At 43.5% G+C, this 24,660-nt stretch overlaps 1 protein-coding gene across 6 annotated transcripts in view; it reads right to left on the reverse strand.

Moving 5' to 3' along the window:
• The window catches only part of LOC144374571 (uncharacterized), a 59,259-nt gene that overhangs the window by 18,219 nt on the left and 16,380 nt on the right, over window positions 1–24,660 (reverse strand). For 2 of the 6 annotated variants that reach the window (XM_078037328.1, XM_078037327.1), the window contains exons 3-10: window positions 20,468–20,623; window positions 19,959–20,033; window positions 17,433–18,336; window positions 16,866–16,959; window positions 5,068–5,189; window positions 4,419–4,558; window positions 3,797–3,966; window positions 3,257–3,362 (exon numbers count right to left, since the gene is read on the reverse strand). In XM_078037328.1, coding sequence (XP_077893454.1) covers window positions 3,257–3,362; window positions 3,797–3,966; window positions 4,419–4,558; window positions 5,068–5,189; window positions 16,866–16,959; window positions 17,433–17,448 — 648 coding nt within the window. In that variant the 5' untranslated portion in view covers window positions 17,449–18,336; window positions 19,959–20,033; window positions 20,468–20,623. The remainder of the gene's footprint in view (window positions 1–3,256; window positions 3,363–3,796; window positions 3,967–4,418; window positions 4,559–5,067; window positions 5,190–16,865; window positions 16,960–17,432; window positions 18,337–19,958; window positions 20,034–20,467; window positions 20,624–24,660) is intronic. The other 4 variants (XM_078037329.1, XM_078037331.1, XM_078037330.1 and 1 more) reach the window with 4 other exon arrangements.

Genomic DNA, 24,660 nt, shown 5'->3' on the forward strand with positions numbered 1-24,660 from the left:
CCCAGAGAGTTAAGTGCTGAGACAGCGACTTCTGGTTTCAGAGGCTGTGTCTAGACCAGAAAGAGTAGTCTGAAAATGTCTGCTGAATTTGGCCATTAATGAGAGCATCATCCTGACAGCAAGGGCTGGGCTGAGCTGGGCCAGAAAGTGAAGGGGGAGCTAGTGAACAAGATCAACTCTTTCAGGAAATAAGGCCCAGAAGGTACAACAGGTGGAGTGGAGGCCTGGGATGTTAAGGCTGGGACTTGTATGACTTTTAAGATGAGCACAAACATGTGTAGATGACCATGGGAAGGAATGGTAGTGATGTAACAGCAGCACACAGGGCACTCTCTGGTGCCATCCACTCTTCTATGAGGTTTACATGAATTAACCCACAATTCCCTGTTTTACAGATAGGGAAATTGAGTGACCAGGAGCTGAGTAGCATACCCCAGGTCTCCCTGCTGCTCAGTTCTAGAGCTCCGATTTGAACTTATGTGGTCTTCACCAGAGTCTTTGCCACCAACCACCAAGCAAGTGAGTCTAGGAGGAGTTTCAGTCAGGGAATGGAGTATGCTGGGAGTGAAAGTTGGAGCATGAAATCAGTGCCTGAAATTAGTGCTGCCATTAATAGAAAGGAGCCCTGTCTGGTGAATCTTAGAGGGCAGACCACATTTAGGTCCCTTGAGACTTGGGGATCCTGGACATGGAAGGCCTCACTCTGAGCAGAGGAGGAAGAGCAATGGACTAAGGCCTGACCTAGGGCAGGAAAAACCACAGGATGGAGGAATGGAACAGGCTGCCAGGAAAAGTCAATGATGATACTAGAAGCTGGAGAGAGGAGAAGACAGGCAGACCACAGGGCTGAGGAATAAGGGCCAAGCACAGGAGTCACAGCTGGGAGGGAACCACATATGGCAGTGGTGGATGGGAGGTGATGAGCAGACAGGCTCCTCTGTCTGTTCAGCTATCTCAGGGTCTGAAGCTTCCCCTCCCCCACTGATGCCGCCCACCAGTCTTCCTGAAAGAGCCTTTAGTTAAGTGATTGCCATACTAAAGGAATCCCAGGGCAAAGATGCCCACTATATCATTCCTAGTGGATGCTCAAAGAAAAAGCAATAAAGACACAGATGGGGAAGAAAGCAAAGAAACTGCTCCACAGGACATGAGGTTCCTTTTAGAGTGAACAACAACGAATGCTGGGGAAGAAGCTCAGTGATCGAGCACCCCTGGTTCGATCCTCAGTGCTGGAAAAACATCAACACTAAGGACTCCTGCTCTTTGGAAGATGCAATGAAGAAAATAAAATGTCAAGCCATGAATTGCAAGAAAAGATTTGCAACACATACATCTGAATCCAGTATAGAGAACTCCTGAAACTCAATAAGAAAACAACAGTTTTTTTTTTAAAATGGGCAAAGTTTGGAGCAAACACTTCACCATCAATATACCCATGGCTTATAAGACACAAAAATATGCTCAACACCATTAGTCATTAGGAAAATACAGAGTGGAGCCCTAGTGATATACCACTACTCATTTATTAGACAGGCTACAATTTGAAAACAAAAAAGAATAGTAACCAATGACAGTATCAAATGCTAGTGAGGATGTGGAGCAACTGGAATTCTCATTCATTGCTGGTACAAAATAGAAACATTAGAGTTGTTTTCTAAAATGTCCCATAAGTTTATCTCATGACTCAGCAATGCCACCCTTAACAATTTACCCAACAGAAATGAAAACTTATGTCCACATGTCTATGCATCAATGGTTGTTGTAGCAGCTTTATTTATAACTGCCTGAAACTGGCTGGGCACAGTTCCCCATGACTTTAATGGCTTGGGAGGCTAAGGCAAGTGGGTGACAAGTTCAAAGCCTCAGTAACTTAGGAAGGCCTTAAGCAACTTAGTAAGACCCTTTCTCAAAATTTTAAAAATTTTTCAAAAAGAAAACATAAGGGTGCTGGTTGTGGGGTGGGTGAGGCTGGGATTGTTGCTCAGTGGTTAAGCACCTCTGGGTTCAATCCCTGGTACAAAAACAAAACAAAAATTCTGCCAAAACCTAGATGCAAAGTAAAAATACTTCAATTGGTGAATGTACAAATAGTCTGTAGGGAAATACATACTACAAGAAACAAAAGAAAATAAACTACTGATGTGAGCAACTACATAGATGAATCTCAAATGCATCGTGCTCAGTGAATGAAGCCAGACTAGAAAGCCCAAAACACCATTGATGCATGATTCCGGAAAGAGAAAAACCACAAGGACTCAGGGAGAGAAAATGACAACAAGAGATGAAAGGATTTTCTGGGGTAGTGAAACTGGTTAACCTTGATCTTGATGGAGAGTACACAATGTCATTTGTCAAAATCCCTAACTATAGATGAAAAAGGGTGAATTTACTGTTTCTAATTACCCCTCAATGAATGACATTTTCACAAAATTTTTCATGGCTCCCAGGTTTCCAGTTCTTCCAAACAAAATTCCAAGCTTGGCTTTCTGGGCCTTTCTAATCTTGACCCCCATAGGGTCAACCTCATTGCCCATGTCACCTTGTCCTTGAACTAGGATCCATTTCTTCATCATTAACACCCTACTTTCAGATTTCTGTGCCTTTCTACAAAATTGTACCTCTCACAGTCAATGCCCTCCTGTCTGCCTCTCCAAAAGCACACCTAGGACACAAAGAGTGGCATGTTCTCCTCTACAGCCTGGGCTTCGCCAAACTCCCAGTCTCTTCCAGTTGGCTACACCACTCAGGACTGACCCCTTGCTCAGAGTGTTCCTGGTGTCTCCCAGTGTTATTCTGATGGCAGGTTGCTTATCAACACAAGTGCATGATGTACTTACTCACCCCTACACCCATCCCTCAAATAACTACCACCTAGAACACCCAGCACACAGTAGGCTTTCTTTTTTTTTAAGAATTTTTTAATATTTACTTTTTAGTTCTTGGCAGACACAACATCTTTGTTTGTATGTGGTGCTGAGGATTGAACCCTGGCCGTACGCATGCTAGGCGAGCGCACTACCACTTGAGCCACATCCCCAGCCCACACAGTAGGCTTTCAATGCAATGCACCCAGGAGGCAAAATGGCCCCAAGCTCCAGGGTATAGAAATATCTGAGCTGCATCTTCAGAGGTGGGTCTGGAAGGACTCATGAGGCATCATCAAGGCCAAGGGCAGTGGAGAAAGTGCACAAAGTGTCTAATTGAAGAGGTACAAGATGCCTCCACACAGCCAAGGGCACACACACTCACCACTTACCTTCTCCTCATAGGGTCGCCTTGCGGTGCCCACCGCCACTGCCTTGATGAACAATTGCAGGATGAGCGGGACCAGGAGGGCCCCAGTGGGTACAGCCACTAGGATGCTGTGCACAGGCTAAGAATGGAAGCCATGGAAGAGCTCCTCCCTGGCCCGCTTTCAACCCCACTGTTCCCTCCTTACCTCCCACCCCAGGTAGCACTGCCCATGGCTCTCCCTCCATGGACTGGACAGTTAGTCCAGTACAACCAAGGGAAACCTCCCTCCACCACACTGTCCTCCCACCTGTCCCTTTTCAACTTTCATTACCCTACTCTGAGGGCCCCTAGATTCTTAACTCCACAGGCATCCTATCTCGTCCATGTTCCTGACTCCACTGGCCTTCCAAATGTCCTTCACAGGTCCTGCCAAGTGACTTCTCCCTCTAGCCCCGCCCACATCAGCCCCTCCCCTGTCACCCTGACCCTACTGGGCTGTTTGCCCCTCCCTCCCCACCACATCAGCACTTCCCAGTGTGCGCCCTTGGGAGTGTGTGGATACGTCATGATTTTGTCCAAAAACGCCACGTTCCTCCTGCATATGATGAAAACCACGCAGGTGGCCAGCACGGTACCCAGATAGAGGCACAGGGACACGAGGAGTAGCAGGTAGAGCCGGATGTTTCGGCGCCCCACGCAGTTATTCACCCACCTGCAATGGTGGTCGAACTCCTAGGGGAGAGGAGACAGGTCTGAGGGTCCTTCTGGAATGGCCTCCATCACTCCCTAATCCTGGGGACTCCCCTAACGCAGCCCTCTAGGCCGCCTGCTCTTGACCTTACATAAGGGTTCCCATCTCAGTGAGAGCACAGTTAGGACCCCATGGCTCATCAAGTCACCTGTCCTGAGTGAGGTCTTTAGAGACAAGACCTGCCTGGTGTCACGTGGACCAGGACATGAAAACTCTGGGCCTCCATTTCCTCAAGTACTGGAAAAGGATGAAAAAAATGCCCTTCCACTACCGGCTGTCTGCTCTTGTGAACCATGTTCCCAGAGTGCCACATGAAGCACTCTGGGAATATGGTCTGATACCCCCACCTGGCCCACTCATGATGTGAGGTTCCTGGTCCTGGCCAGGTGCAAGGAGATAGGTTGGTGAGTGGACAGGGAGGAGGAGCACTCACCTCCACACAGATGTCACACCTTTTGCAGTGGAAGGTTCGGGGCAGGCGGTGAAAATAACACGTGGGACACCACGGCATGTGGTACAACCTGCCATTCACTCGTGCCATGTATACAGTCTCAGGGTCCTGCTTGAAGGCGCCTGGCAGGGAGAGAGGTGTGGGAATGGAGGAGGCCCTTGTATTACTCTGATGCTCAGGGCAGCCCCATAGCATCACTGGGCATCAAGAAGGTGGGGAGGAGGAGGGCAGGGGAACCCCAGTCCCTGTTGAGCAAGCTGACCACTCAGATGGGTGGCAGTCAGAGAGAAGGGCTGTCCAGCACAGGAGCTCTACATGGAGCTCCCCCTGTGGAATAGTGATCAGTGCTTGGAGTTGGGTGTGAAATGGGAAGGAGGAAGGGGGAACTGCGTGGTTGGAAGAGCCTGCTGCCTCTCTTGGCCCGTCCTCCCTTCTAAAGCAACTGGAAAACCTCCAGGATTCTGTTTTTCACACTTCAGTGGCTTGGGAAATGAAGTGCCAGGGCCCAAGTAATAGTGACAGGGTAAGAAGGGATCCTGAGGCCACAGGTGGGGTCAGCCCTTTACAAATGACCCCTGTAGGCACCAGCCTTGGGGTGCCACCTCCCTCTCCCAGGAGTCCGAGGCCTTACCTCTGTTCAAGATTCCTGGGTCTGAAAAATTCATGCCAATGAGGCTATACAAACTCAGGAGGCAGAAAAGTCCGGAGACCACTGGGTAGGCCCACTCTCCATTTTGCGCCAGTGCTCGGCCTCTGAAATCAGAGCCAGACTCCGTTCTAGTCGGGGGCAACCCGGAGCCCCCATGAGGCCCGGCTCACCTGAGGTCAGACCCACACACCTTAAGGACAGATCTGAATATCCAGGCTAGAGACAGACCCCATTCCCTCCACCAAATGTCACCAGCATTACCAGCCTCCAACAGTCCCCCCAAATCCTCAGGCTCCCCACATCTCTGTGCTTCCCACTAAATATCCTCCTTCCCCTCTTGGCCTCCCTCCACCTCCCTGCCTCTGCACTCTCACTGTCTATTTCCCTTCTGTCTTTTTTTGAGAACCCACAGCTGGCCCGGAGACTCACGGAAATATAAAGAACACAGCACTTAGATACACCAGGGCTGCCACAGTGAAACAAGCCCAGAGGCTTGAGAATAGCCAGGATCTGGCTGGGGGTCGGGGTGGGGACAATAAATCGTTTGATACAGTCATGCTGCGATGCCTGCTCTCAAACAAATGAGAGCCAACTGCTCCTTCTCCTGGCTTGGCACCCAGAGTACCATGACTACAAATGTGACATCAGAGAGGTTCCGGAATGGGGGCTCTGGCTGCTTCCTGTGCCCACTGATATCAACCTTCCCCTGGCCTCAGATACACACTTCTGGACGGGGACATCCTGCTCTTACAATGTGGCTTTGTTGGAGCTTGTGAGGATGGATGTAGTTTATCCCCCAAAGGTTCTTAGGCTGGAGGCTAGGTCCTTGGTGTGGCAGTGTTGAGGGGGTAGAACCTGCAAGAGGTAAGGCCTAGTGGGAGGTAATTTGGCCACTGGGGATGAGGCCCTTGGAAGGGAGTAATGAACTTCTCATGGGTCCCTGTTAGTTCCTGTGAGAGGGGGTGTTATAAAATGAACAAGACTCATCCTCCCCAGTTTCTGGCCATTCAGTCTCGACCCCTTGCATGTCTTCCCACCATGATGCCATTCACCATGTTGTAATCACTCTCACCAAAGATCAGTCTCAGGGGCTACCAAATGTTGCATTCTGTGCTAAATAAACCTCATCTCTTTATAAAGTACCCATTCTTGGGTATTTTGTTAGAGCAACAGAAAACATCTAATACAGAGACCATGTCATATGGTTTATGGGGAGAAGTTTGGTGATGGTTAGTTATCCCCCTTTCAGGCCCAGTGCTAATGGAAGTAGGCATAAGTGCTCCTTGCTTATCCTAGTGCCACTTCTTCCTTTCTGTTGTAACAAAGCTCCATTTTGGGGAGGAGGTAGCAAGCTACCAACTAAATATCTTCCCAGTTTCCTTCACTTCCAGGGTGGGTTTTATGACATACTTCTGTCTCAACATAAAACATAAAATGGGCTGGGGACGTGACTCAATGGTTAAGCAACCCTCCGTACAATCCCTGATGATGATGATGATGATAACATAATGATAATAATTTGTACATATTTATGGCATAAAACATATTTTGAAACATGTATACATATACATTATTTCATATTCTTTTTTGTGTTGAGAACCCTTGAAATCTATTCTCTGAGTCATTTTCCAGTATATATAACATTATCAACTGTACTCATTCTGTTGTATGTTATTATTAACTGTAGTCATCTTATTGTACAATAGATCCCTTAAACTCATCCCCCTCATCTAAGTGAAATTTGGCTTCCTGGGACCAGCATCTCCCCCATCCACAGCCCAGCCACTCCTGGGCCCCTGGCAGTCACCATTCTGCTCTCTGTTTCTATGAGTTCAACTTTTATAGATTCCACATGTAGGTGAGATCATGTGATAGTTGTCCTATGCCTGGCTTATTTCCCCCAGTAAAATGTCCTTTGGCCTCCCTCATTCAATGCCACAAGTGACAGGACTTCCTAATTTTATTTAAAGACTAAATAGTGTCCCCTTATATTACTAAACCACATTTTTTATATCAACTCACCCACTGATAGACACAGCTTTTCCCATTTCTAGGTTCTGAGAATATTACTGCAATGAACATGGGGTGCAGATATCTATTAATACACTGATGCCATTTCCTTTGGATATATACCAAGTAGTTGGATGTCTGGACTGTAGGGTAATTTTTTTTTTTTTTTTTTTTGGTGCTGGGGATTGAACCCAGGGCCTTGTCCATGCATGGCAAGCACTCTACCAACTGAGCTCTATTTTCGATTTTTAAAGAAACTTCCCATATTGATTTTCCTAATGACTAGACTAATTTAAATTCCACCAAACATTCTACAAGAATTCTAGTTTCTCCCTATCCAGACCAGTACTTAATATCTTTTGTCTTTCTTTTTCTTTTATTTATACTCAAGTTGAACCCAGGGGTACATTACCCAGATACACAACTGCAGACCTTTTTAAGTTTTATTCTGAAATCAGGTCTCACTAAGTTGCTGAGGTTTACCTTGAATTTATAATCCTCCCACCTCAGCCTCTTGAGTTACTGGTATTAAGGCATGTGCCGCTGGTTCTTTGGTCTTTTTGATAATAGTCATTCTAATAGGTGTGGGAGGGTATCTCATTATGATTCTAACTTGCATTTCTCTAAGGATTAGTAATGTTGAACTTTTTTTCAGCTTTCTCTTGGTCAATTGTGTTTCTACTGAGAATGCAATGATGTTTGAGTCACAGTCTACCTTCAAATTTTATGTCGATTTCTGTTTTAGCACAAGAAGGGATGACATGCATTGGGTCATGGAAAAAGGTCAGGAGTGGTTCTAGAATCATAAATACCAGGTCTATTGAGCTTTGTAGCAGACCATGCTAGCCTTAGGTTTTCTTTTTTTGTTTGTTTGTTTTTTGGTTTTTTAAATTAGTTATATATAACAGCACAATGCATTTTATTTCATTGTACACAACTGTAGCGCATCTTTACATTTCTATGCTTGTACCTGATGTAGCATCACACCATATGTGCATTCATACATGTACTTAGGGTAATGATGTCCATCTCATTCCACCATCTTTCCTATCCCCATGCCCCATCCTCACCTCTGCCTCCCCTTTGCCTCATCAAAGTTCCTCCATTTTTTTCTTATCAGAGAGAACATTCAGCCTTTGGTTTTTGAGGATTGGCTTACTTCAATTAACATGATATTCTCTAACTCCATTCATTTACCTGCACATAATTTTATTTTCTTTTAATGCTGAGTAGTAATATTCCATTAGGTATATATATACCACAGTTTCTCTATCCATTCATCTATTCACAGGCATCCAGGCTGTTTCCACAGTTTAGTTATTGTGAACTGAGCTTCTATAAACATGGATGTGGCTGTGTCTCTGTAATATGCTGATTTTAAGTCATTTGGAAATAGACCTAGGAGAGGGATAGTTGGGTCAAATGGTGGTTCCATTTAAAGTTTTCTAAGGAATCTCCATACTGCTTTCCAGATTGGTTACACCAATTTGCAGTCCCACCAGCAGTGTATGAGTGTACCTTTCCCCCCACATCCTCATCCACCAACATTTATTGTGGTCTGTATTCAACACACAGGGCACTTTCTGGTACAGCCACTGTTCTATGTGGTTTACATGAATTATACCACAATCTCTGTTTTACAGATAGGGAAGTTGACTGACCAGGGGCTAAGTAGTTACCTAAGGTCTCCCTGCTGGTTAGTTCTAGAGCTGTGATTTGGACTTATGAGGTCTGGCTCGAGAGACCTTGCCACCAAACACCAAGCAAGGGACTCCAGGAGGAGTTGCAGTCAGGGGGCAGAGTAGAAAGGGAGTGAAGTTGGAGCATGGGATCAATGCCTGAGATGGGTGCTTCCAATAATAGAAAGGAACCCTGACTGGGGAATCCCAGAGGGCAGACCACATTTAGGTCCCTTGAGAATAGTGATCCTGGACATGGAGGGCCTCATTCTGAGCAGAGGAGGAAGGGCCTATGGCCTGACCTGGGGCTGGAAGAACCACAGGATGGAGGAAGGGAAAAGGCTGCCAGGCAAACTCAATGATGGAGTGAAGCTGGACAGAGGAGAAGACAGGCAGACCACAGGGCTGAGGAAAAAGGGCCAAGCTCAAGAGTCACAGGTGGGAGGGAACCACATATGGCAGTGGTGGGGTGCTGAATAAAAGGATGGGAGGTGATGAGCAGACAGGATCCTCTGTCTTTTCAGTTGTCTCAGAGTCTGCAGCTTCACCTCCCCCCACTGATGCTGCCCACCAGTCTTCCTGAAAGAGCCTTTAATCAAGCGATTGCCATACTAAAGGAATCTCATGGCAGAGATGCCCACTCCTATCATTCCTAGTCAACACTAAGAAGAAAAAAAAATAAAAACACACATGTTGGAAAGAAGAAAATAAAACTGTTCCTCACAGAGGACATGATTTTCCAAGTAGAATAAATAACAACACTCAGTGGCAGAGCACCTCGATTCAATCTCCAGAACTGGAAAAACAACACCACTAAGAACTTCTGTTCTTCGAAAGATGCTATGAAGAAAACTGAATGAAAAGCCACAGATTGCAAGAAAAATTTGGAAAACATAGATCTCAACCCAGTGTACACAACTCTTATAACTTAGTAAGGAAAGAAAACAATATTTTTTAAAAGAGAAGTAGATTGGAGCCAACACTTTGCCAAAGACCTACCAATGGACAAGAAGACATAAAAATAAGCTCAACATCATTGCTCATTAGGAAAACATAACCTGGAGCTTAAATGAGATGTCACTACTCATTTATTAGAAAGGCTTCAATAAAAAGAGAAAACAAAACAAGAACAAATGACAGTGTGAAATGTTGGTAAGGATGTGGAGCAACTGGAATTTTCATACTTTGCTGGTAGAAATTAGGAATGGTACAGTGATTTTGAAAGAAAAATGGCAATTTTCTACAGAGTTCCACCTACAGTTACCTTATGACTCAGCAATGCCACCCCTAAGAATTGACCCAACAGAAATGAAACCTTAGGTTCGCATGCCTGTACACCAATGTTTGTAGCAGCTTTCTTTATAGCTGTGAAAAACTAGCTAGGCACAGTGGCGTGTGCCTAAGTTCTAGCCACTTGGGAGGCTAAGACTGAAGGATTGCAAGTTCAAAGCCAGCCTCAGCAAATTAGCAAGGTTCTAAGCAATTCAATGAGACCCTGACTCAAAAGAAAAAAAAAACCTTTAAGAAAAATAAAGGGGGCAGATGGATCAGAGATGCAGCTCAGTGGTTAAGCACCCCTGGGTTCAATCCCTGGTACAAACAAAAGAAAATTAAAACACTGTGGAAAAACTAGATACAATGAACAATCCTTCAATTGGTGAATGTATAAATACTCTATAGGAATGCTATTCCCAGTGTGGGCCCTTGGGACTGTGTGGCTAGCCATGGCTTTGTCCAAGGATAATGACATCACCGTGGTGGCCACAAGGAAGACGATGCACATCACCAGAAGGGCACCCAGGTACAGGCAAAGGGACACAAGTAGCAGCAGGAAATGCCAGATGTTCAGATACCTCAAGCTGTTGATCACCTGCCCACAGTGGTGGTCCAACTCCTAGGGGAGAGGAGGCAGACCTCAAGGGTCTATCTGACCTGACTTCCATCACCCCCAAATGCTCAGGTCTTCCCCAACTCAGCCCCCTAGGCTTCCTGCTCTTGGCCCTACACACAGGTTTTCATCTCAAGGACAACCTGGCATTTCCATGGTTAGGGCACAGTTAGCCCCATAGCACATCAGGTCACCTGTTCTGAGCGAGATTTTTAGAGACAAGATCCGCCTGGTGTCACTTGGAGCAGGACATAAAAACTCTGGGCCTCTGTTTTCTCAGATACTGGATGAGGATGAAAAAAACACCCTTGCCCAACCAGCCGTCTGCACTTGTGAACCCGAGCAGGGTGGGCACATCAGACAAACACACTCAGAACCAGGAAACCCTACAACTAGGACACCCAGACCAAGACATGCAATGATCCCCAGGACCAGGCAGCAGTCAGCAAAAAAGGCTGAGAATCTAGTATCAGCAAGCCAGGGGAGGGCACAGTCACTGCCTTTCCTCCCCCTGACTCCACCAGGCTCAGCACAGAGGGGATGCCCTTTGCATGTCAGCACCTGTGCAAGCAAGGCCAGCCTCCCAGGACAGGTGCAGAACTGGAGGCAATAACAGATAGAAGTGAGCAAGAGTAGCAGGGAGCCACTTTTAGCAGACTGGGAAGATGGTCTCATACCCACCTGTGGCCCACTTATGTTGTGAGTTTCCTGGTCCTGACCAGGTGTCCAGGGATGGGTTGGTGAGCGGACAGGGAGGTGGAACACTATGTCCACAAAGATGTTACAACAGGGACAGTGGAAGGTCTTGGGTGGGCAGTGGGAGGAGCAATGTGGGCACCAGGGCATTTGAAAGGTCCTTCGATACATCCAGGCCACATATGCTGCCCTCAGGGTTCTGTTTGATGGAGCCTGGCATGGGAAAAGTTTTGGGCAGTGACAAGATCCCCTTCTATCACTCTGCCGCTCAGGGCAGCACCATAGCTGGAATGCAGGCATTATCTTCTTCTAGGATTATCTTCTATGTTGAAATATATATATATATATATATATTGTTAGAGAGGGACCTACCTTTGCTACTGAAATTTATTTCTTCATACTGTGCCTGGTCTTACCATGAAACCATGATATTAGTAGCAGGAAGAACTCTGGTAGTTCTTGTGCTATTTAGCTCCAACATAAGTGTAAAGAGTTTTGAGAACATTTGATTTTTAATTGATATTCTTCCCAGGGTAAATAAACCCTTTCTAGTCAGTGCCACAGAGATGTTGTCAAGAGTAAAATTATACAATTTGATGTTGTCTGGGATGGACTGTTGAAATATATATATTTACATTGCTATAAAGAAGCTCAAATGAAAACAATGAAATAATGAAATTGAGGGAAGAATTCACAACCCTGGGTACTGGCCTCCAAATACTTCACCACTTTGAAGATGGAAGAAAATATTCTTAGTAACATACTGACTTTTCCAGGTGAAACTGGACTATACAAACAAAATTTGAATGTGTGATTTCACTTAAAATGTTTGTCCTGTCTCAGAGACCTGATACAAAACCAACCAATTCAATCAAATGCATAATCCTTCTCTTGGATTGCTTTACGAATAAGAGAGGACAGATTTTTTTAATAGAACAAGAATTTTATGCAAAATCTGAGCTTTACTATTCTTCATTGAGTGGGAGGAAAGGAGTGGAGGGAGTTTAGAAGGCTCTTTGAAGGAGAAGCCAAGTTATTAGAGCAAGCTCCAGGTTCTTTGAGACTCGTCTTCCTGTCTTTCACTGGGCACAGTCAGTACTTCCACAGCCTGTGCACCTGGGAGGAAGGCAAAGCATGGAGAGATGGCAGAGGGGGGAGACAGGCAACTGAGCATTTGAACATATGTGCTTGCTCTGAGTGCATGGGTGTATGATTGGCAAATGGGGAATAGACTGATAACATTTGACTTTGAAAATGACTTTGAGCCCTGCTACACTAAAACTTGCTTTACCAGCTTGGAAGACAAATATGCCCGCATCTGTTTGTAAAGTTCTAACTAATCACTGTGCCACCCCACAAGCAAGTTCACAGGAAATGTTGTTTCCTTCAGGACTTCCCACTGGGTTTGCCCAAGAATTCTCTCCAGCTCTCTTTGCCTTTAGGAGCTTGGTGCTGGCAAAAGAGGGGAAGGAAGAAACCCATAGGGTCCTGCCTGAGGAGACTCCCTGCTTCCCCTCAGTCTTTCACACCAACCAGTGCAGGGAGCCCACACTTGGGGAAGACTGGGGTCCTTTTGTTTTCTGACTGCATATGCTGCTTCTCCTGGCCTCTCCATGGGAGCTTGTAGGGAGGTGGAAGGAGCTACTTGGAGTGCTTTCCTGCCAGCTGACCCCACACTTGGTCATCTCAGCCCACCAGAGAACTTCCAACATGTGAATTTTCAAAAGGAAGAAATCAGGATTGCTTTTGACCTCCCTGACTTCTGCAAATTTGCCAGCCCTGTCCCTCAGGTAGGGCAGTGGGGTGCAGGAGGGACACACACCTGGCTAAGAAAATCTCCATGTGGTAAACAATCCTAGGTATAACTCTTCTCCTTGGCTATGGAGAATTCTGTCTGTGGTACAAAGCTTCCACAAGACATAGTGGACATGTGATGTTTCACTGTTTTACTTCCCAAAGATTTTTGAGGCTTGAGGCAAGGGCTAGTAAGAGGCAAAGCAATTTACCTTGACCTCAGAGCACTGCCCCAAGTAGAAGAGCCATCTGGTAGAAGCAAAGTTAGTTTTAGAATCTGTGTGCTTAGGTAGGTGCAACTAACTCAGACTATGTAGAACTTTGTCTAACACTGCTTTTTTTCCCATTAAAATGCTATTTTAAAATGTTTAATCCTATAGGAAAGTTTCAAGAACAGTAAAATAATGTGCACCATAATCTGTATACTTTTCTATATGTAAATGAGGTTAAGCAAAAATGAAGATTAGCATGACACCAATATGTATTCAGCTAAATTCATCAATTTTAATATTTTGGTATGTATAGGAAAATTTTCTTGTACCACCATACTAATATCACTTTGAGGAAATTTGATATTGATATGAAACTACTATCAAGGTATATATTCCATATTCAAATTTTCCTAAATCCATTATAGCTGGATTTTTTAAATATACAGGATATGATCAAGGATCACATGTTGCATTTTGTTGTCATTTTTCTTTAGAATCCTGTAATCTATAATGGTTTTCTGACATTTTTTATACAGCACTGACATTGTGGAAGTGTCCTGAACAGTTGTTCTGCAGAATTTGAATGTTTCTGATTGCCTCCTCATGATCTGTTTTAGGCAAAACATTTCTACAAGAATTGGACAGATGATACTTATTTCATGAAGTAGGGGGTGGGAAACTTAACATCTGTTGTCAAGTACAGTTAATGTTGAACTTTGATCATTCAGCATGATGCTGTTTGATTGAGAAGGTAAAGTGTTGTCATTCTGGTTTCTCCTAACTTACTGCATATGCAAAAATAAATGTTGGTGAGGATGTGGGGGAAAAGACACACTCATAGATTGCTGGTTGGACTGCAAATTGATGTAATCATCATGGAAAGCAGTATGGAGATTCCTCAGAAAACTTGGAATGAAACCATCATTTGACCCAGCTATCCCACTTCTCAGTCTATTTCCAATAGACTTAAAATCAGCAAACTACAGTGATGCAGCCACATCAATGCTATAAAGTAGCTCAACTCACAAAAGAGTTTTACTATGGAACCAACCTAGGTGTCCTTCAACAGACGAACAGATAAAGAAAATGTGGTCAATATGCACAATGGAATATTACTCAGTTTTAAAGAAGAACAAAGTGATGACATATGCCAGTAAATGAGTGGAAGTTAAGAATATCAGACAAAAACAACTGATAATTAAATTTCCATGAAGCTTGAGTAAGACACACTGGACAAAATACACATCAAAGTATTTCAGAATGAAATACTTTGCACAGCAAAAAGGGAAATGCCAATGGATGAGTAATTGTACTTAATGGGAAATAGTGAACTAAAAAGCAAAGTAAATGAGGACTTACAAAAATGGTTTCCATAAAAATGATTGATTTAAAATATGAAAGTCATTGATATATAAACAATGAATCATTACAAATCACCTAATTGTAATAAAATAAAAGGTACAAGAAAAACACATAAATTATATGTACAGAATGTAGAGAATAGACTTACACTGAAAACTTGTAATTTACTCTTTTGGGGGGACAAACAAAAGAAAACACTGGCAGATAAAGTTTAGAACACAGCTTTTAAAATGATACACCATATGCACAACTTTAAAAATGATACATGCATACTCCCATTTAAACCAGGTGTTCCTCTTTCTCCCTTCAACATCTCCCCATTCAGGTTAGCCCCCAACCAAAGTTTCCCTTCACACTTACTCCCCCAACAAGGCCCCACTATTGAAGCCAGGTACCAGCCCTAAAACCTCTACCACACAAACTCAGCTGCCTCCAGGAGCACCCAGGAACAGCACCCAAGTGCCTCTGCCCCACTGCCCTGCAACCTCTGCCACACCCACTCAGCTCATGTCAAGAGCACCCAGGAACAGCACACTAACTCCTATGCCACACTTCCCCACCTCAACAGGCCTTAGCACTAATGCCCCCTCCAGGCACTCACTCAGAGCAGGCAGCCACTACCCCACATAGCTGCCAGTCTCTCTGCACCTCTCCAGCCAGGGTGGCGCCCCCAGAGGCCTCACCACCTGTGTCTGCTCCAGTCATCACCTTGCAGCCACAGGCACTGAGTGCCCCCTCCCCACACCCTACCCCACCTAGCCTCTGGTCCCAGGACACCTCTCCTGCAAGGGTCCAACCCCCACAGGCCTCAGAAAGAGGCCCCTCTCAAGGGGCCAGCACAGCATGCCCCCTCCACACACACTACCCCACCCAGCTCTAACTCATCTAGCTCCAATCCCCAATGCCTCTCCAGCCAGGGCTGTGCGCCCCCTCCAGACCTCAGCATGAGCGCCCTCTCAAGTAACTGCCTCGCAGAGACAGGCACAGTGTGCCCCATCACCACACATTACCCACCAAACTCCTTCACCACCCAGCTCCGGTCCCCTAAAACCTCTCCACCCAGGGCCATATGCCACATACCACTGGGGACACTGGAGTCCTCCCTACCTGAGACTTTCCTCATAAGTCCACAAGGACCAACAGGAGGTGGTGGTGAGGGCCATGCTGCCCCTGTGGGAGGCCCAACATCCTCACCAGGAACCATAAATGAGAAAGGACGGCAAGGACACCTTCCCAGAGGGTGACATAGTCTAGGGGCAAGACTGGAGCAGCCCAGGCAGCCATCAGTAGAAAGGATCTCTGTGATTTGAAGGCCCTAGCTTCTCCACAATCTGCAGTATACTTTTAGGCTGCCCAGAAATCCACTGTGCAGATGCAGTTTGGAATAAGTTCCTGCATGAATCAGTGAATGTGTGCAAACTGCATGCACATGTGTGTCAAGGGCGGGGGTATGTGCTGGGATGTTCCCAGGCCCTACCTCACAGTTATAAAAACAATTCAGCCCTCCCAAGGTACTACCTCACCCAGCTCTGGTCCCCTAAGACCTCTCCAGCCAGGGTTGTGCCCCTACAAACCTCAGGAAAACTGCCCCCTCCAGCTAACCCCTAGCAAGAACAGGCACAGTGCACCTCTCCCCACAAAAGTTCCTACCCCACCAAGCTCCACCCCATTCACTCTGGTCTCCCAATAACTCTCCAGCCAGGACTGAACCCCCACAAGCCTCAGCACAAGCACCCACTGTAGGCATTGCATTGCAGTGACAGGCTCAGCAAGTACCCTCCCCATGTACTACCCCATCCAGTTCCTGGTGCCCTAACACCTCCCCAGTGAGGGCCTTGTACCCACAGGCCTCAGCAAGAGCGCCCCCTCCAGGCATCTCCTCACAGGTACAAACACAGTGTGCCCCTCCCCACCAACTACCTCACCCAGCTCCGTTCCCCTGAAGCCTCTTCAGCCAGGGCGGTGCCCCCAAAGGCCTCAGCATGAGCTTCCTCTCCAGGCAACACTTTACAGAAACAGTGTGCCCCCTCGTCACACACTACCACACCTAGCACCTACCCCATCCAGTCTGGTCCCCCAACACCTCTCCAGCCAGGGCCATACACAACACATTGCTGAGGACACTGGAGGTCTCCCTACCTTGGCTCTGCTCCCAGTTTCAGCAGGAAGGATCTCAGGTACTTGAGGAACATGCTTCTCCACTGTCTACTGGCCACTTCTGGATGCCTGGAAACTCAGAGCACAGAAACAGCTTGCAATATGCCCGCCCAAGCTTGTGTGCCTCACGCACTCGCCTGTGTGTTGAGGGTGGGACTTTGCCCAGGAATGTTACAAGGTAATGTCTAGCAACAACAGGCACAGTGCGCCTTCTCCCCAGACACTACCCCACCCAGCTCGGGTCCCCTAAGATCTCCAGCCAGGACCCTTCCCCCACAAGCCTCAGCATGGTCACCCCTTCAGTCACTGCCTCCCATGGATAGCACAGAGCACACCCTCCCCTGCACTATCCCACCCAGCTCCTACCCCACGGAGCTCCTACCTCACCCACCTCTACCCCTCCCACCTCGTACCCCACCCTGCTTCTGGTTCCCTAAGAACTATCCAGCAAGGTTCCTATCCCAAATAGGACTCAGCAGGGTCCACACATCCATGAACCACCTTACAGGGAGAGAGACACACTCTGCCTCCTCCTCATGCATTACTTACCCAGCTCTGGTCCCATGACGCCGCTCCAGCCAGTGCTGCACCCCACAAACTGCTGGACACACTGGTGCCCTCTCTACCTGAGGCTCTCCACTGGGATGCACAATGTCCAACAGGAGCACAGTGGTGAGTGCCAGGCTGCCTTTGTGGGAAGCCTCACATCCTCACCAGGAACCGCAAAGTTGAAAGCTAGAAGGGACTTCATCCCAGAGGGCGACAAAGCTTCTTGGCCAGGAGCAGAGCAGGCCAGGCAGCCTTGCAAAGGTAGGTCCTCAGCTACTTGAAGACACGCGCTTCTCCACCATCTGCCTGAAACTTCTAGGCCGCAGGAAACCCACTGCACAGAAGTAGTTAGCAGTGCGTCTGTGCATGCGTGCGTGCGTGTGTGTGTGCATGCATGTGCGCGTGGAGCATGACCGCATCTTGCATTCGTTCGTGTGCGCATCATGCATTCACTTATGAGTTGAGGGCAGGGCTGTGCCCAACAATATAGGGGTGGGGCCACATGATGTGCAGGGAGGGCGAGCGGGAAGTAGAGTTCCCGGGAAGATGGGGAGGATGGCTTGTGTTGCAGGAGGGGGTGCTGCAGAACTTGCCCAGGAGGTGGCGTAGGGTGCCGGTTCCTTGTCTGGGCCACAGTATAGGAGGCAGTGCAGGAATGTTGTGTCGTACCCCCGCTCCCCTGCAGTAGCGCTTGAGGTTGGGGTCCATGCACAACTTTTGCTGTTTGGAGCCAAGGTAGTTCTCACAGCCCTCCTGGCTTCAACTTCTGGGAGGACTGGAGTTCTGGCCAATGCGGTGCTCAGCACTAAATAACTCTGGCCAAACATGGAAACCTGCCGGTGCCAATCCAGGGACCTGGTAGTGATGATGCAATTGCTTGGCTGCACAAGACTGCTGAGGTCTCCTGTCATATATATATATGTATATATACATACACACACGTACATATCTGAACCAGTAAGCACAGCTAGCACTCACAGGTACATATACACCTGATCACATGGATTTATGTAAAATTGGTTAATATGTAGAGGTAAGGTTAGGGTTAATATGAAATTTTGGTTTGAGTTAGTGGTAGGGTTAAAGATTAACATGTGTATGTGAAAATATGAACAGTCCTAAGTATTTACATTAAAAATGTACTGAAACATGTATAAACATACATGTTATAACACAGAGAAGAATACAATATGAGTAATGTGATTATACATGTTGTATATAAGTGGAGGTGAGGATATAACCTATAAATTACATATATTAGTACAGATGCAGATTTATCATTAAACAATTAAAATAGAAGTTAAAATACAATTTAAAATTTATTGGACTACATGGATTCAAGTCAAACTGGATTTAGATAGAAAGGTAATGTAAAGATAATAAAATATTTGGTTTGAGTTAGGATTAGGGTTAAAGAATGGACATGTATACTGGGAAATATCTGTATTCATAAGATGAATGTGTGAAAATATGTTAAAAATACATAAAAAAACATGCATGGTATGACATTAGGGAGACTGTTATATGAATCATATGATGAGACATTTTGTAAATAGGGAGTTTCAAGGATATACCCTATAAATTATATACAGTGATATGTATGTGAATTTAATATTGATCATTGAAAATAAAAGTCAAAATACACTTTAAAATTCTTATTGGTGTACAAGGATTGAAGTAAAATTTGCCTTTCTTATAGAAGTAACATAAAGGTCAATATAAAATTTTGGATTGTGTTAGGGTTTTAGTGTAAGAATGAATATGTGAATTGGGAAATATCAATATTCATAAGAATATACTGTGAAATTATGTATGAAAGCATATATAAAACCACATGTTGATACAGGCATAAGTAAAATGTGAGTCATGTGATTACAAATTTGGTAAACATGGGGATGAAGAATATATCCTATAAACAATATATACCAGTATATATGCAAATTTAATATTGATAATTGAACATATAAGTCAAAATGCACATAAAATTTTATCATAGTGCACATGCTTTTAATAAAATTTAGTTCAGTTACTTATTTGAGGAGAACTGATAATGCAAGTTATATAATAGAAAGTATTTTCAGGGTAACAAATTTTTACCATGACAGTAGGATACCTGGTCATTGAATCCATACCTAGAAGCATTGCTTAAAAAACTATGCTTATATTTTAATGTAAATTTTTTTCCCAAAACATACTAAACGTTTCTAACTATGATGTGTCAGTACTCTTGGGAAGGAGGTTAACAAATGTCAACCTGACATTGAATAAGGAAAAACAAGAGACCAAACAGGGAAAGTCCTCCAGGTATAATTCCAGAACTGAAATGTTGATTTTGTGCCAGTTTTAGACTCTAATCCCTACTCCTGGGGGGAGTAAGGGAAGGAGAATTCATTTCATGAAATAAATTTGGGAAATGAGGTCAAAGAATCTGATCTCTTTCATAGAGCATTCTAATTAAATCTATTCCTCAACTGTCATGGAAATTCTTTTTCAGTACTGACACAGAGTGGAGTCAAGGTGTCATACCTGGGCTGGATGGCCCCTCAGGAGAGCTTGTTTCCAAAGCACTGTCTGGAGGAATCCCATCTACTAACTGCAGGGCTGAAAGGAACAACACAATTTATAAACAAGCCTCATACATAAAGCACCTTTACAGCTTCACTGTAGCTTTTTTATATATATTCCAGAAAGAATTGAGCCTTGACCTTGCTAAAAGTCATTTTACTACCCAACTGTGAAATGACAAAATTCCACTTAGATTCATTTCTCTCACTATATAAGTCAATCCTGGAGTGGCAATGTTTTCTAAATAAGTTTACAAATTACAATCTGCTCATTTTCGGATAATGAAGCCATATAATTTTGTCATTTTATTTTGTGTTGCAGATTCATAGAAAGTAGTCAAGTGAGAATAATCAGGGACTATTTATAAATCCTAAATATCATTATTTAATAAAAAGACAAACATATCATTTCTGTTTGTATTAAGCAGAACATAATACAAATGAAAGTGTTAATGGGAAAAGTAACATTACCAGTCACTCGGCCATTTCCATCACTTGAATGCTGAGCTGCTTTGGAGGGTGGGGAAGGTGCTTTTCACTTTGTTCTCCTCAAAGATGAAGTTCCCCAATGGAGGAGCTACTGAGCCGCAGTGAGCCTGTTCTCACTATGCTTGCTTCACAGGGACTCTGTAAAAAACAAAACCACCAAACACAATCCTATGAATAGAAATTAATTGCAAACCTTATGAAGACACTGATCTTTAAAACAAATCCATCATCTACCAAAATGAAGCACAATAGTAATTTATTAAAAAAATAGTTATGGAACAAAGAAAATCTGTGCAGAAGTAAGGTAAAATATAAGGAAAAATAAAATATATCCCTCCCCAATTAACTTAGACTAGGACAGGGGACAAATATGAAAATAACAAATTGAAATGTAAAAGGCTTTTGAGAAATACAGTTAAAAACTAACTTTTACAGAAGAATCAGAGAAATTATTGAATGTAAAGTAAGGTTTTAAAAGGAGAAGAGTACTGGTACACTAATAGCTGTCTTAGTTAATCTATCTCTTTTTAGCACCAGTGTATCAGTGGAAAATGTTTCAAGAATTTATATTTGCCCAAGATAAGGTCCTTGAGGTCACAGACTACAAGTGGCTACTGCTCACATTCCTGGCAGGTGAATGTCTGCAGAACCTAGGACTATCCTGCCTCCTCAGGCAGATTGATGCCTCCTGGCCAACTGCCACACCATCTTTGCTCTTTGACTTATAACAAAACTTAGAATTGTTCATACTTTATTTCTGCAATTTCTCTTTTCCCACTTGAGTTTCCCAATTAAACTTTTACCAACCCTTGACCCATTAACACTTTTCCTATCAAAATCACCAATGACCTTGACCACAAATAAATCAGTGGTCATTTCTCTCAGAACTCTTTTTTTTTTGGACCTGTTAGCAGCAATAAACACACATGACCTCCCTTCTGCAGTGCTTTTTCTTACCCAGAACACCACATTTCTCACTCTCAACAGATCCATACTATGGTTGCTCTGCTTTTTTGGTGCATTAGTTTTCATCTTCTGACCAACATTGGTGTCACCAGAACTCTGGCCATATTCTTGTTAATATCTATACTCACAACTTTCTTGATGATTTGTTACCTGTAAGTTTTATATACATGCTGATGATTGTAAACTCATGTCTACTCCATCTGATGACCTGTTTTGGTCTCCATGGCAAGGACACTTCAACTTAGCACGTCTAAACCTGAAATCTTAGCAGTCATTCCTTTTCTTCCTTCTACCCAAACCCTGTACTTCTCATGGTCTTTATCTCAGCAAAGAGCAAGTCATTTTTCTATTTGCTGTCATTTCCTCTCTCATCATCCATAACAAATCTACCCTGTTGGCTCCTCCCTTAAAAGACACTGAGCATCAGCTTGACTTCTACCATAGAGTCTGAATCATTGACAACACTCTAACAGGGCTCTGCTTGTACACTGAATGCCTACTGTCTTTCCTCAACATAGCAGGAAGAAAAGATCCTGTTAAAGTGTGTAAGTTACTTTAGGATGTTTTGTTCAAAACCTTCTAGTATTTTCCCAATTGGCACAGAAAATCTAAGTCCTTTTAATTGATGTCCTGGTTCCTATATGTCTCTGACCATCTGCAAGGACAGAATAGCTCACTCCAGTCACAATGGCTTTTTTGCTGCCTCTCATGGTGCCTGGAGAGTTCCTGGGATGGCTACCCTGGCTGTTCCTATACCTAGAACATTCTTCCTTCTGATAGCTTAATGTTTCTCTCCCTCATTTCCTTCTGGTTATTTCTCACATGTCACCTTTCAATGCCTTCCTCCCTGACTCCAAAATTTTCTATCCCATTTCCAAGCTTTACTTTTTTACTATAAGCCTTTAACAGCTTTTGGCTTATTTACTGGTTTATTATCTGCTTCCACTGAAATTGGCTATAAGGGCAGGAACTTGTTTTTCTATTTTGCTCATTGCTGTAATTCTGGAACAATTGTTTGGCATACAGAAGTTTCTCAATAAATATTTAAGTGAGTGGAAAATGAATTCTGTATTTTCTTCTTCATGGGTAAGAAGTCTTGGTAAACGTGGACTAGATGTTTGTGTAAATTTGGGTCATTCCACTCTTACAGGACCATGTAAGTACATCCAAGCAAAATAGTCCAATACATAAGAAGTTCCCTGTCTTTGTGCTTTGCTACACATCCAGAAAAAAGTGACGAATTTACTATTTCATAACTTTCTAATACTTCTGCCAGAGGAAAAAAACCTGCCCCAAAAGAAAAAAAAATGATTTAAAAACTATCATCATCGCCAACTGTGTGAGATACTAAAGACAACGATGGATCACTACAGAGACAGAAACACAAGCCTACATGGAAGATTCTATACTATACAAACCCCTCATTCATAATTCCTCTTAAGGAAGGAGAGATAAGGTGGCTGGTGATCTCATCATCCCCCCAAATATTAAACTTCTACCATATCAGTTGATATATAGTTATAGCTAGCCCTTGCCATCATATTACGCTGTTCCTTCTTTCAGAACTCAAACCTCTAATAATCTAACAAGAAAAGAAAACCTGCCACTCAAACTCATATTTTGATTCTGAACCACTAAAGTCAATTCTAATTAACTATCGTGATCATCCCCCACTGGGAGGTCATGGGATGGATCCCCAACAGACCTCTAAAATAATTCAAGAGAAGGATCCTCAGTAATAAAGAGATGATATAGAACATAGTGAGGAATTAGCAGTAAATACTGATTTGAGTAGATTATAATGCCTCTGTGGTCTGAAACTTTCACTTGATCTCTCATAGTATTAGCAAATTCAGAGAAACTCAAGGAGTGGTTAAATGCTAAAAGAACATTTTAAAATATTTCTCTAAAAATCTAAAGATGTTATTTCTTGAGAAACTGACTTCAGTTTAGCCTTATTCAAGCATCACTATCACTGCAGACCTGGTTTATTAGTAACAATGCAGTAAAAGCACACCAAGGAATGACATCTTTGATCTTCCTCCTTAGTTTCATCTTTCTCATGTTTTGACTGATTGCTTTCATGAGGTATATAATAAAAATACTTCCACCTTAGGCCATATTCTCAATCACTGTCACTTATGAATCTCACCTATTACATGCTAAAAGCAGTCATGATATGAACTTCACAGACAATAGTGTTTAAGAGCTAAAGACTTTCATAATACAGTAAAGCAGACAGCATAGAAATTTTAAAAATAGAGGAATTTTTATACTCACAAATTCATGTAAACATATCCATAACTCAAATACAGAATACCCACATATTCATATATTTATCAGTCTGGAGATCCTAAAATAAGCTAGCATTTTTGTACAGAATATGTATATTTCTATGAACAAGGAATTTAAAACTTGTCAGAATAAATAAATAGCATTTATGAAGACAATTGATGGAATGCAAAGCTATGGATACCTTGGGAAGCATATATGGTATAGTCATTCTACAAAACACTGGTATAAATGGGCATACATTTCTAGAGTTGCAGTTTGAACCACAGACCCTCAGAACAAGGACATTAGGAGAGACATGATTCTTACTAATTGATATGAGGTAGAACTTGTGCCTGTCATAACTAGATTCCATCTTATAATTAATAGTGAAAACTTGCTAAATAAAGAGACAAAATATAAATGTAACAATTAGTATAAGATGATCCAAAAGCAGGAGTTCTGAATTAATAAGAATTGTGAGATTAGTTAATCAACACAAGATTAATAATAGAAATGTAAATTTTGAGATGTAACACCAGTAATAGCATTTAAAAAATAGCTTTATATTTTCAGTCGTCCTATGGGATACAGAAGAGGTTAGTTGTTTTTATAAAAAGAGACTCTCAGAAAAGAGCTTCAGTCAGCCAAGGTAACAGCCAAACAAAGTTACTAAAAGTCAAATTTGAAGTTTTTTGAGGTTGACTAAAATATCACTACTAAGAAAACCTAGAGGAGTACTTGGTCTTGAGGAAAAGATGGTCTGTATCTACTGAACATATCCTCTTCTTGGGTGAAAGTCTGCAGGAAAAATGGAGTATTTACATTAAAACCCTTTAGTACTTCTTGGTTAGATTGTAGCCAAGAAAGTAGACTTCCTAAATTACGACAGTTCTTTAAGTAATACACAAGTTTCCATTTAGAATATATTCTCCTGT

The sequence above is a fragment of the Ictidomys tridecemlineatus genome, unplaced genomic scaffold (genome assembly GCF_052094955.1).
Source record: "Ictidomys tridecemlineatus isolate mIctTri1 unplaced genomic scaffold, mIctTri1.hap1 Scaffold_75, whole genome shotgun sequence".
NCBI classification, from domain to species: domain Eukaryota; kingdom Metazoa; phylum Chordata; class Mammalia; order Rodentia; family Sciuridae; genus Ictidomys; species Ictidomys tridecemlineatus.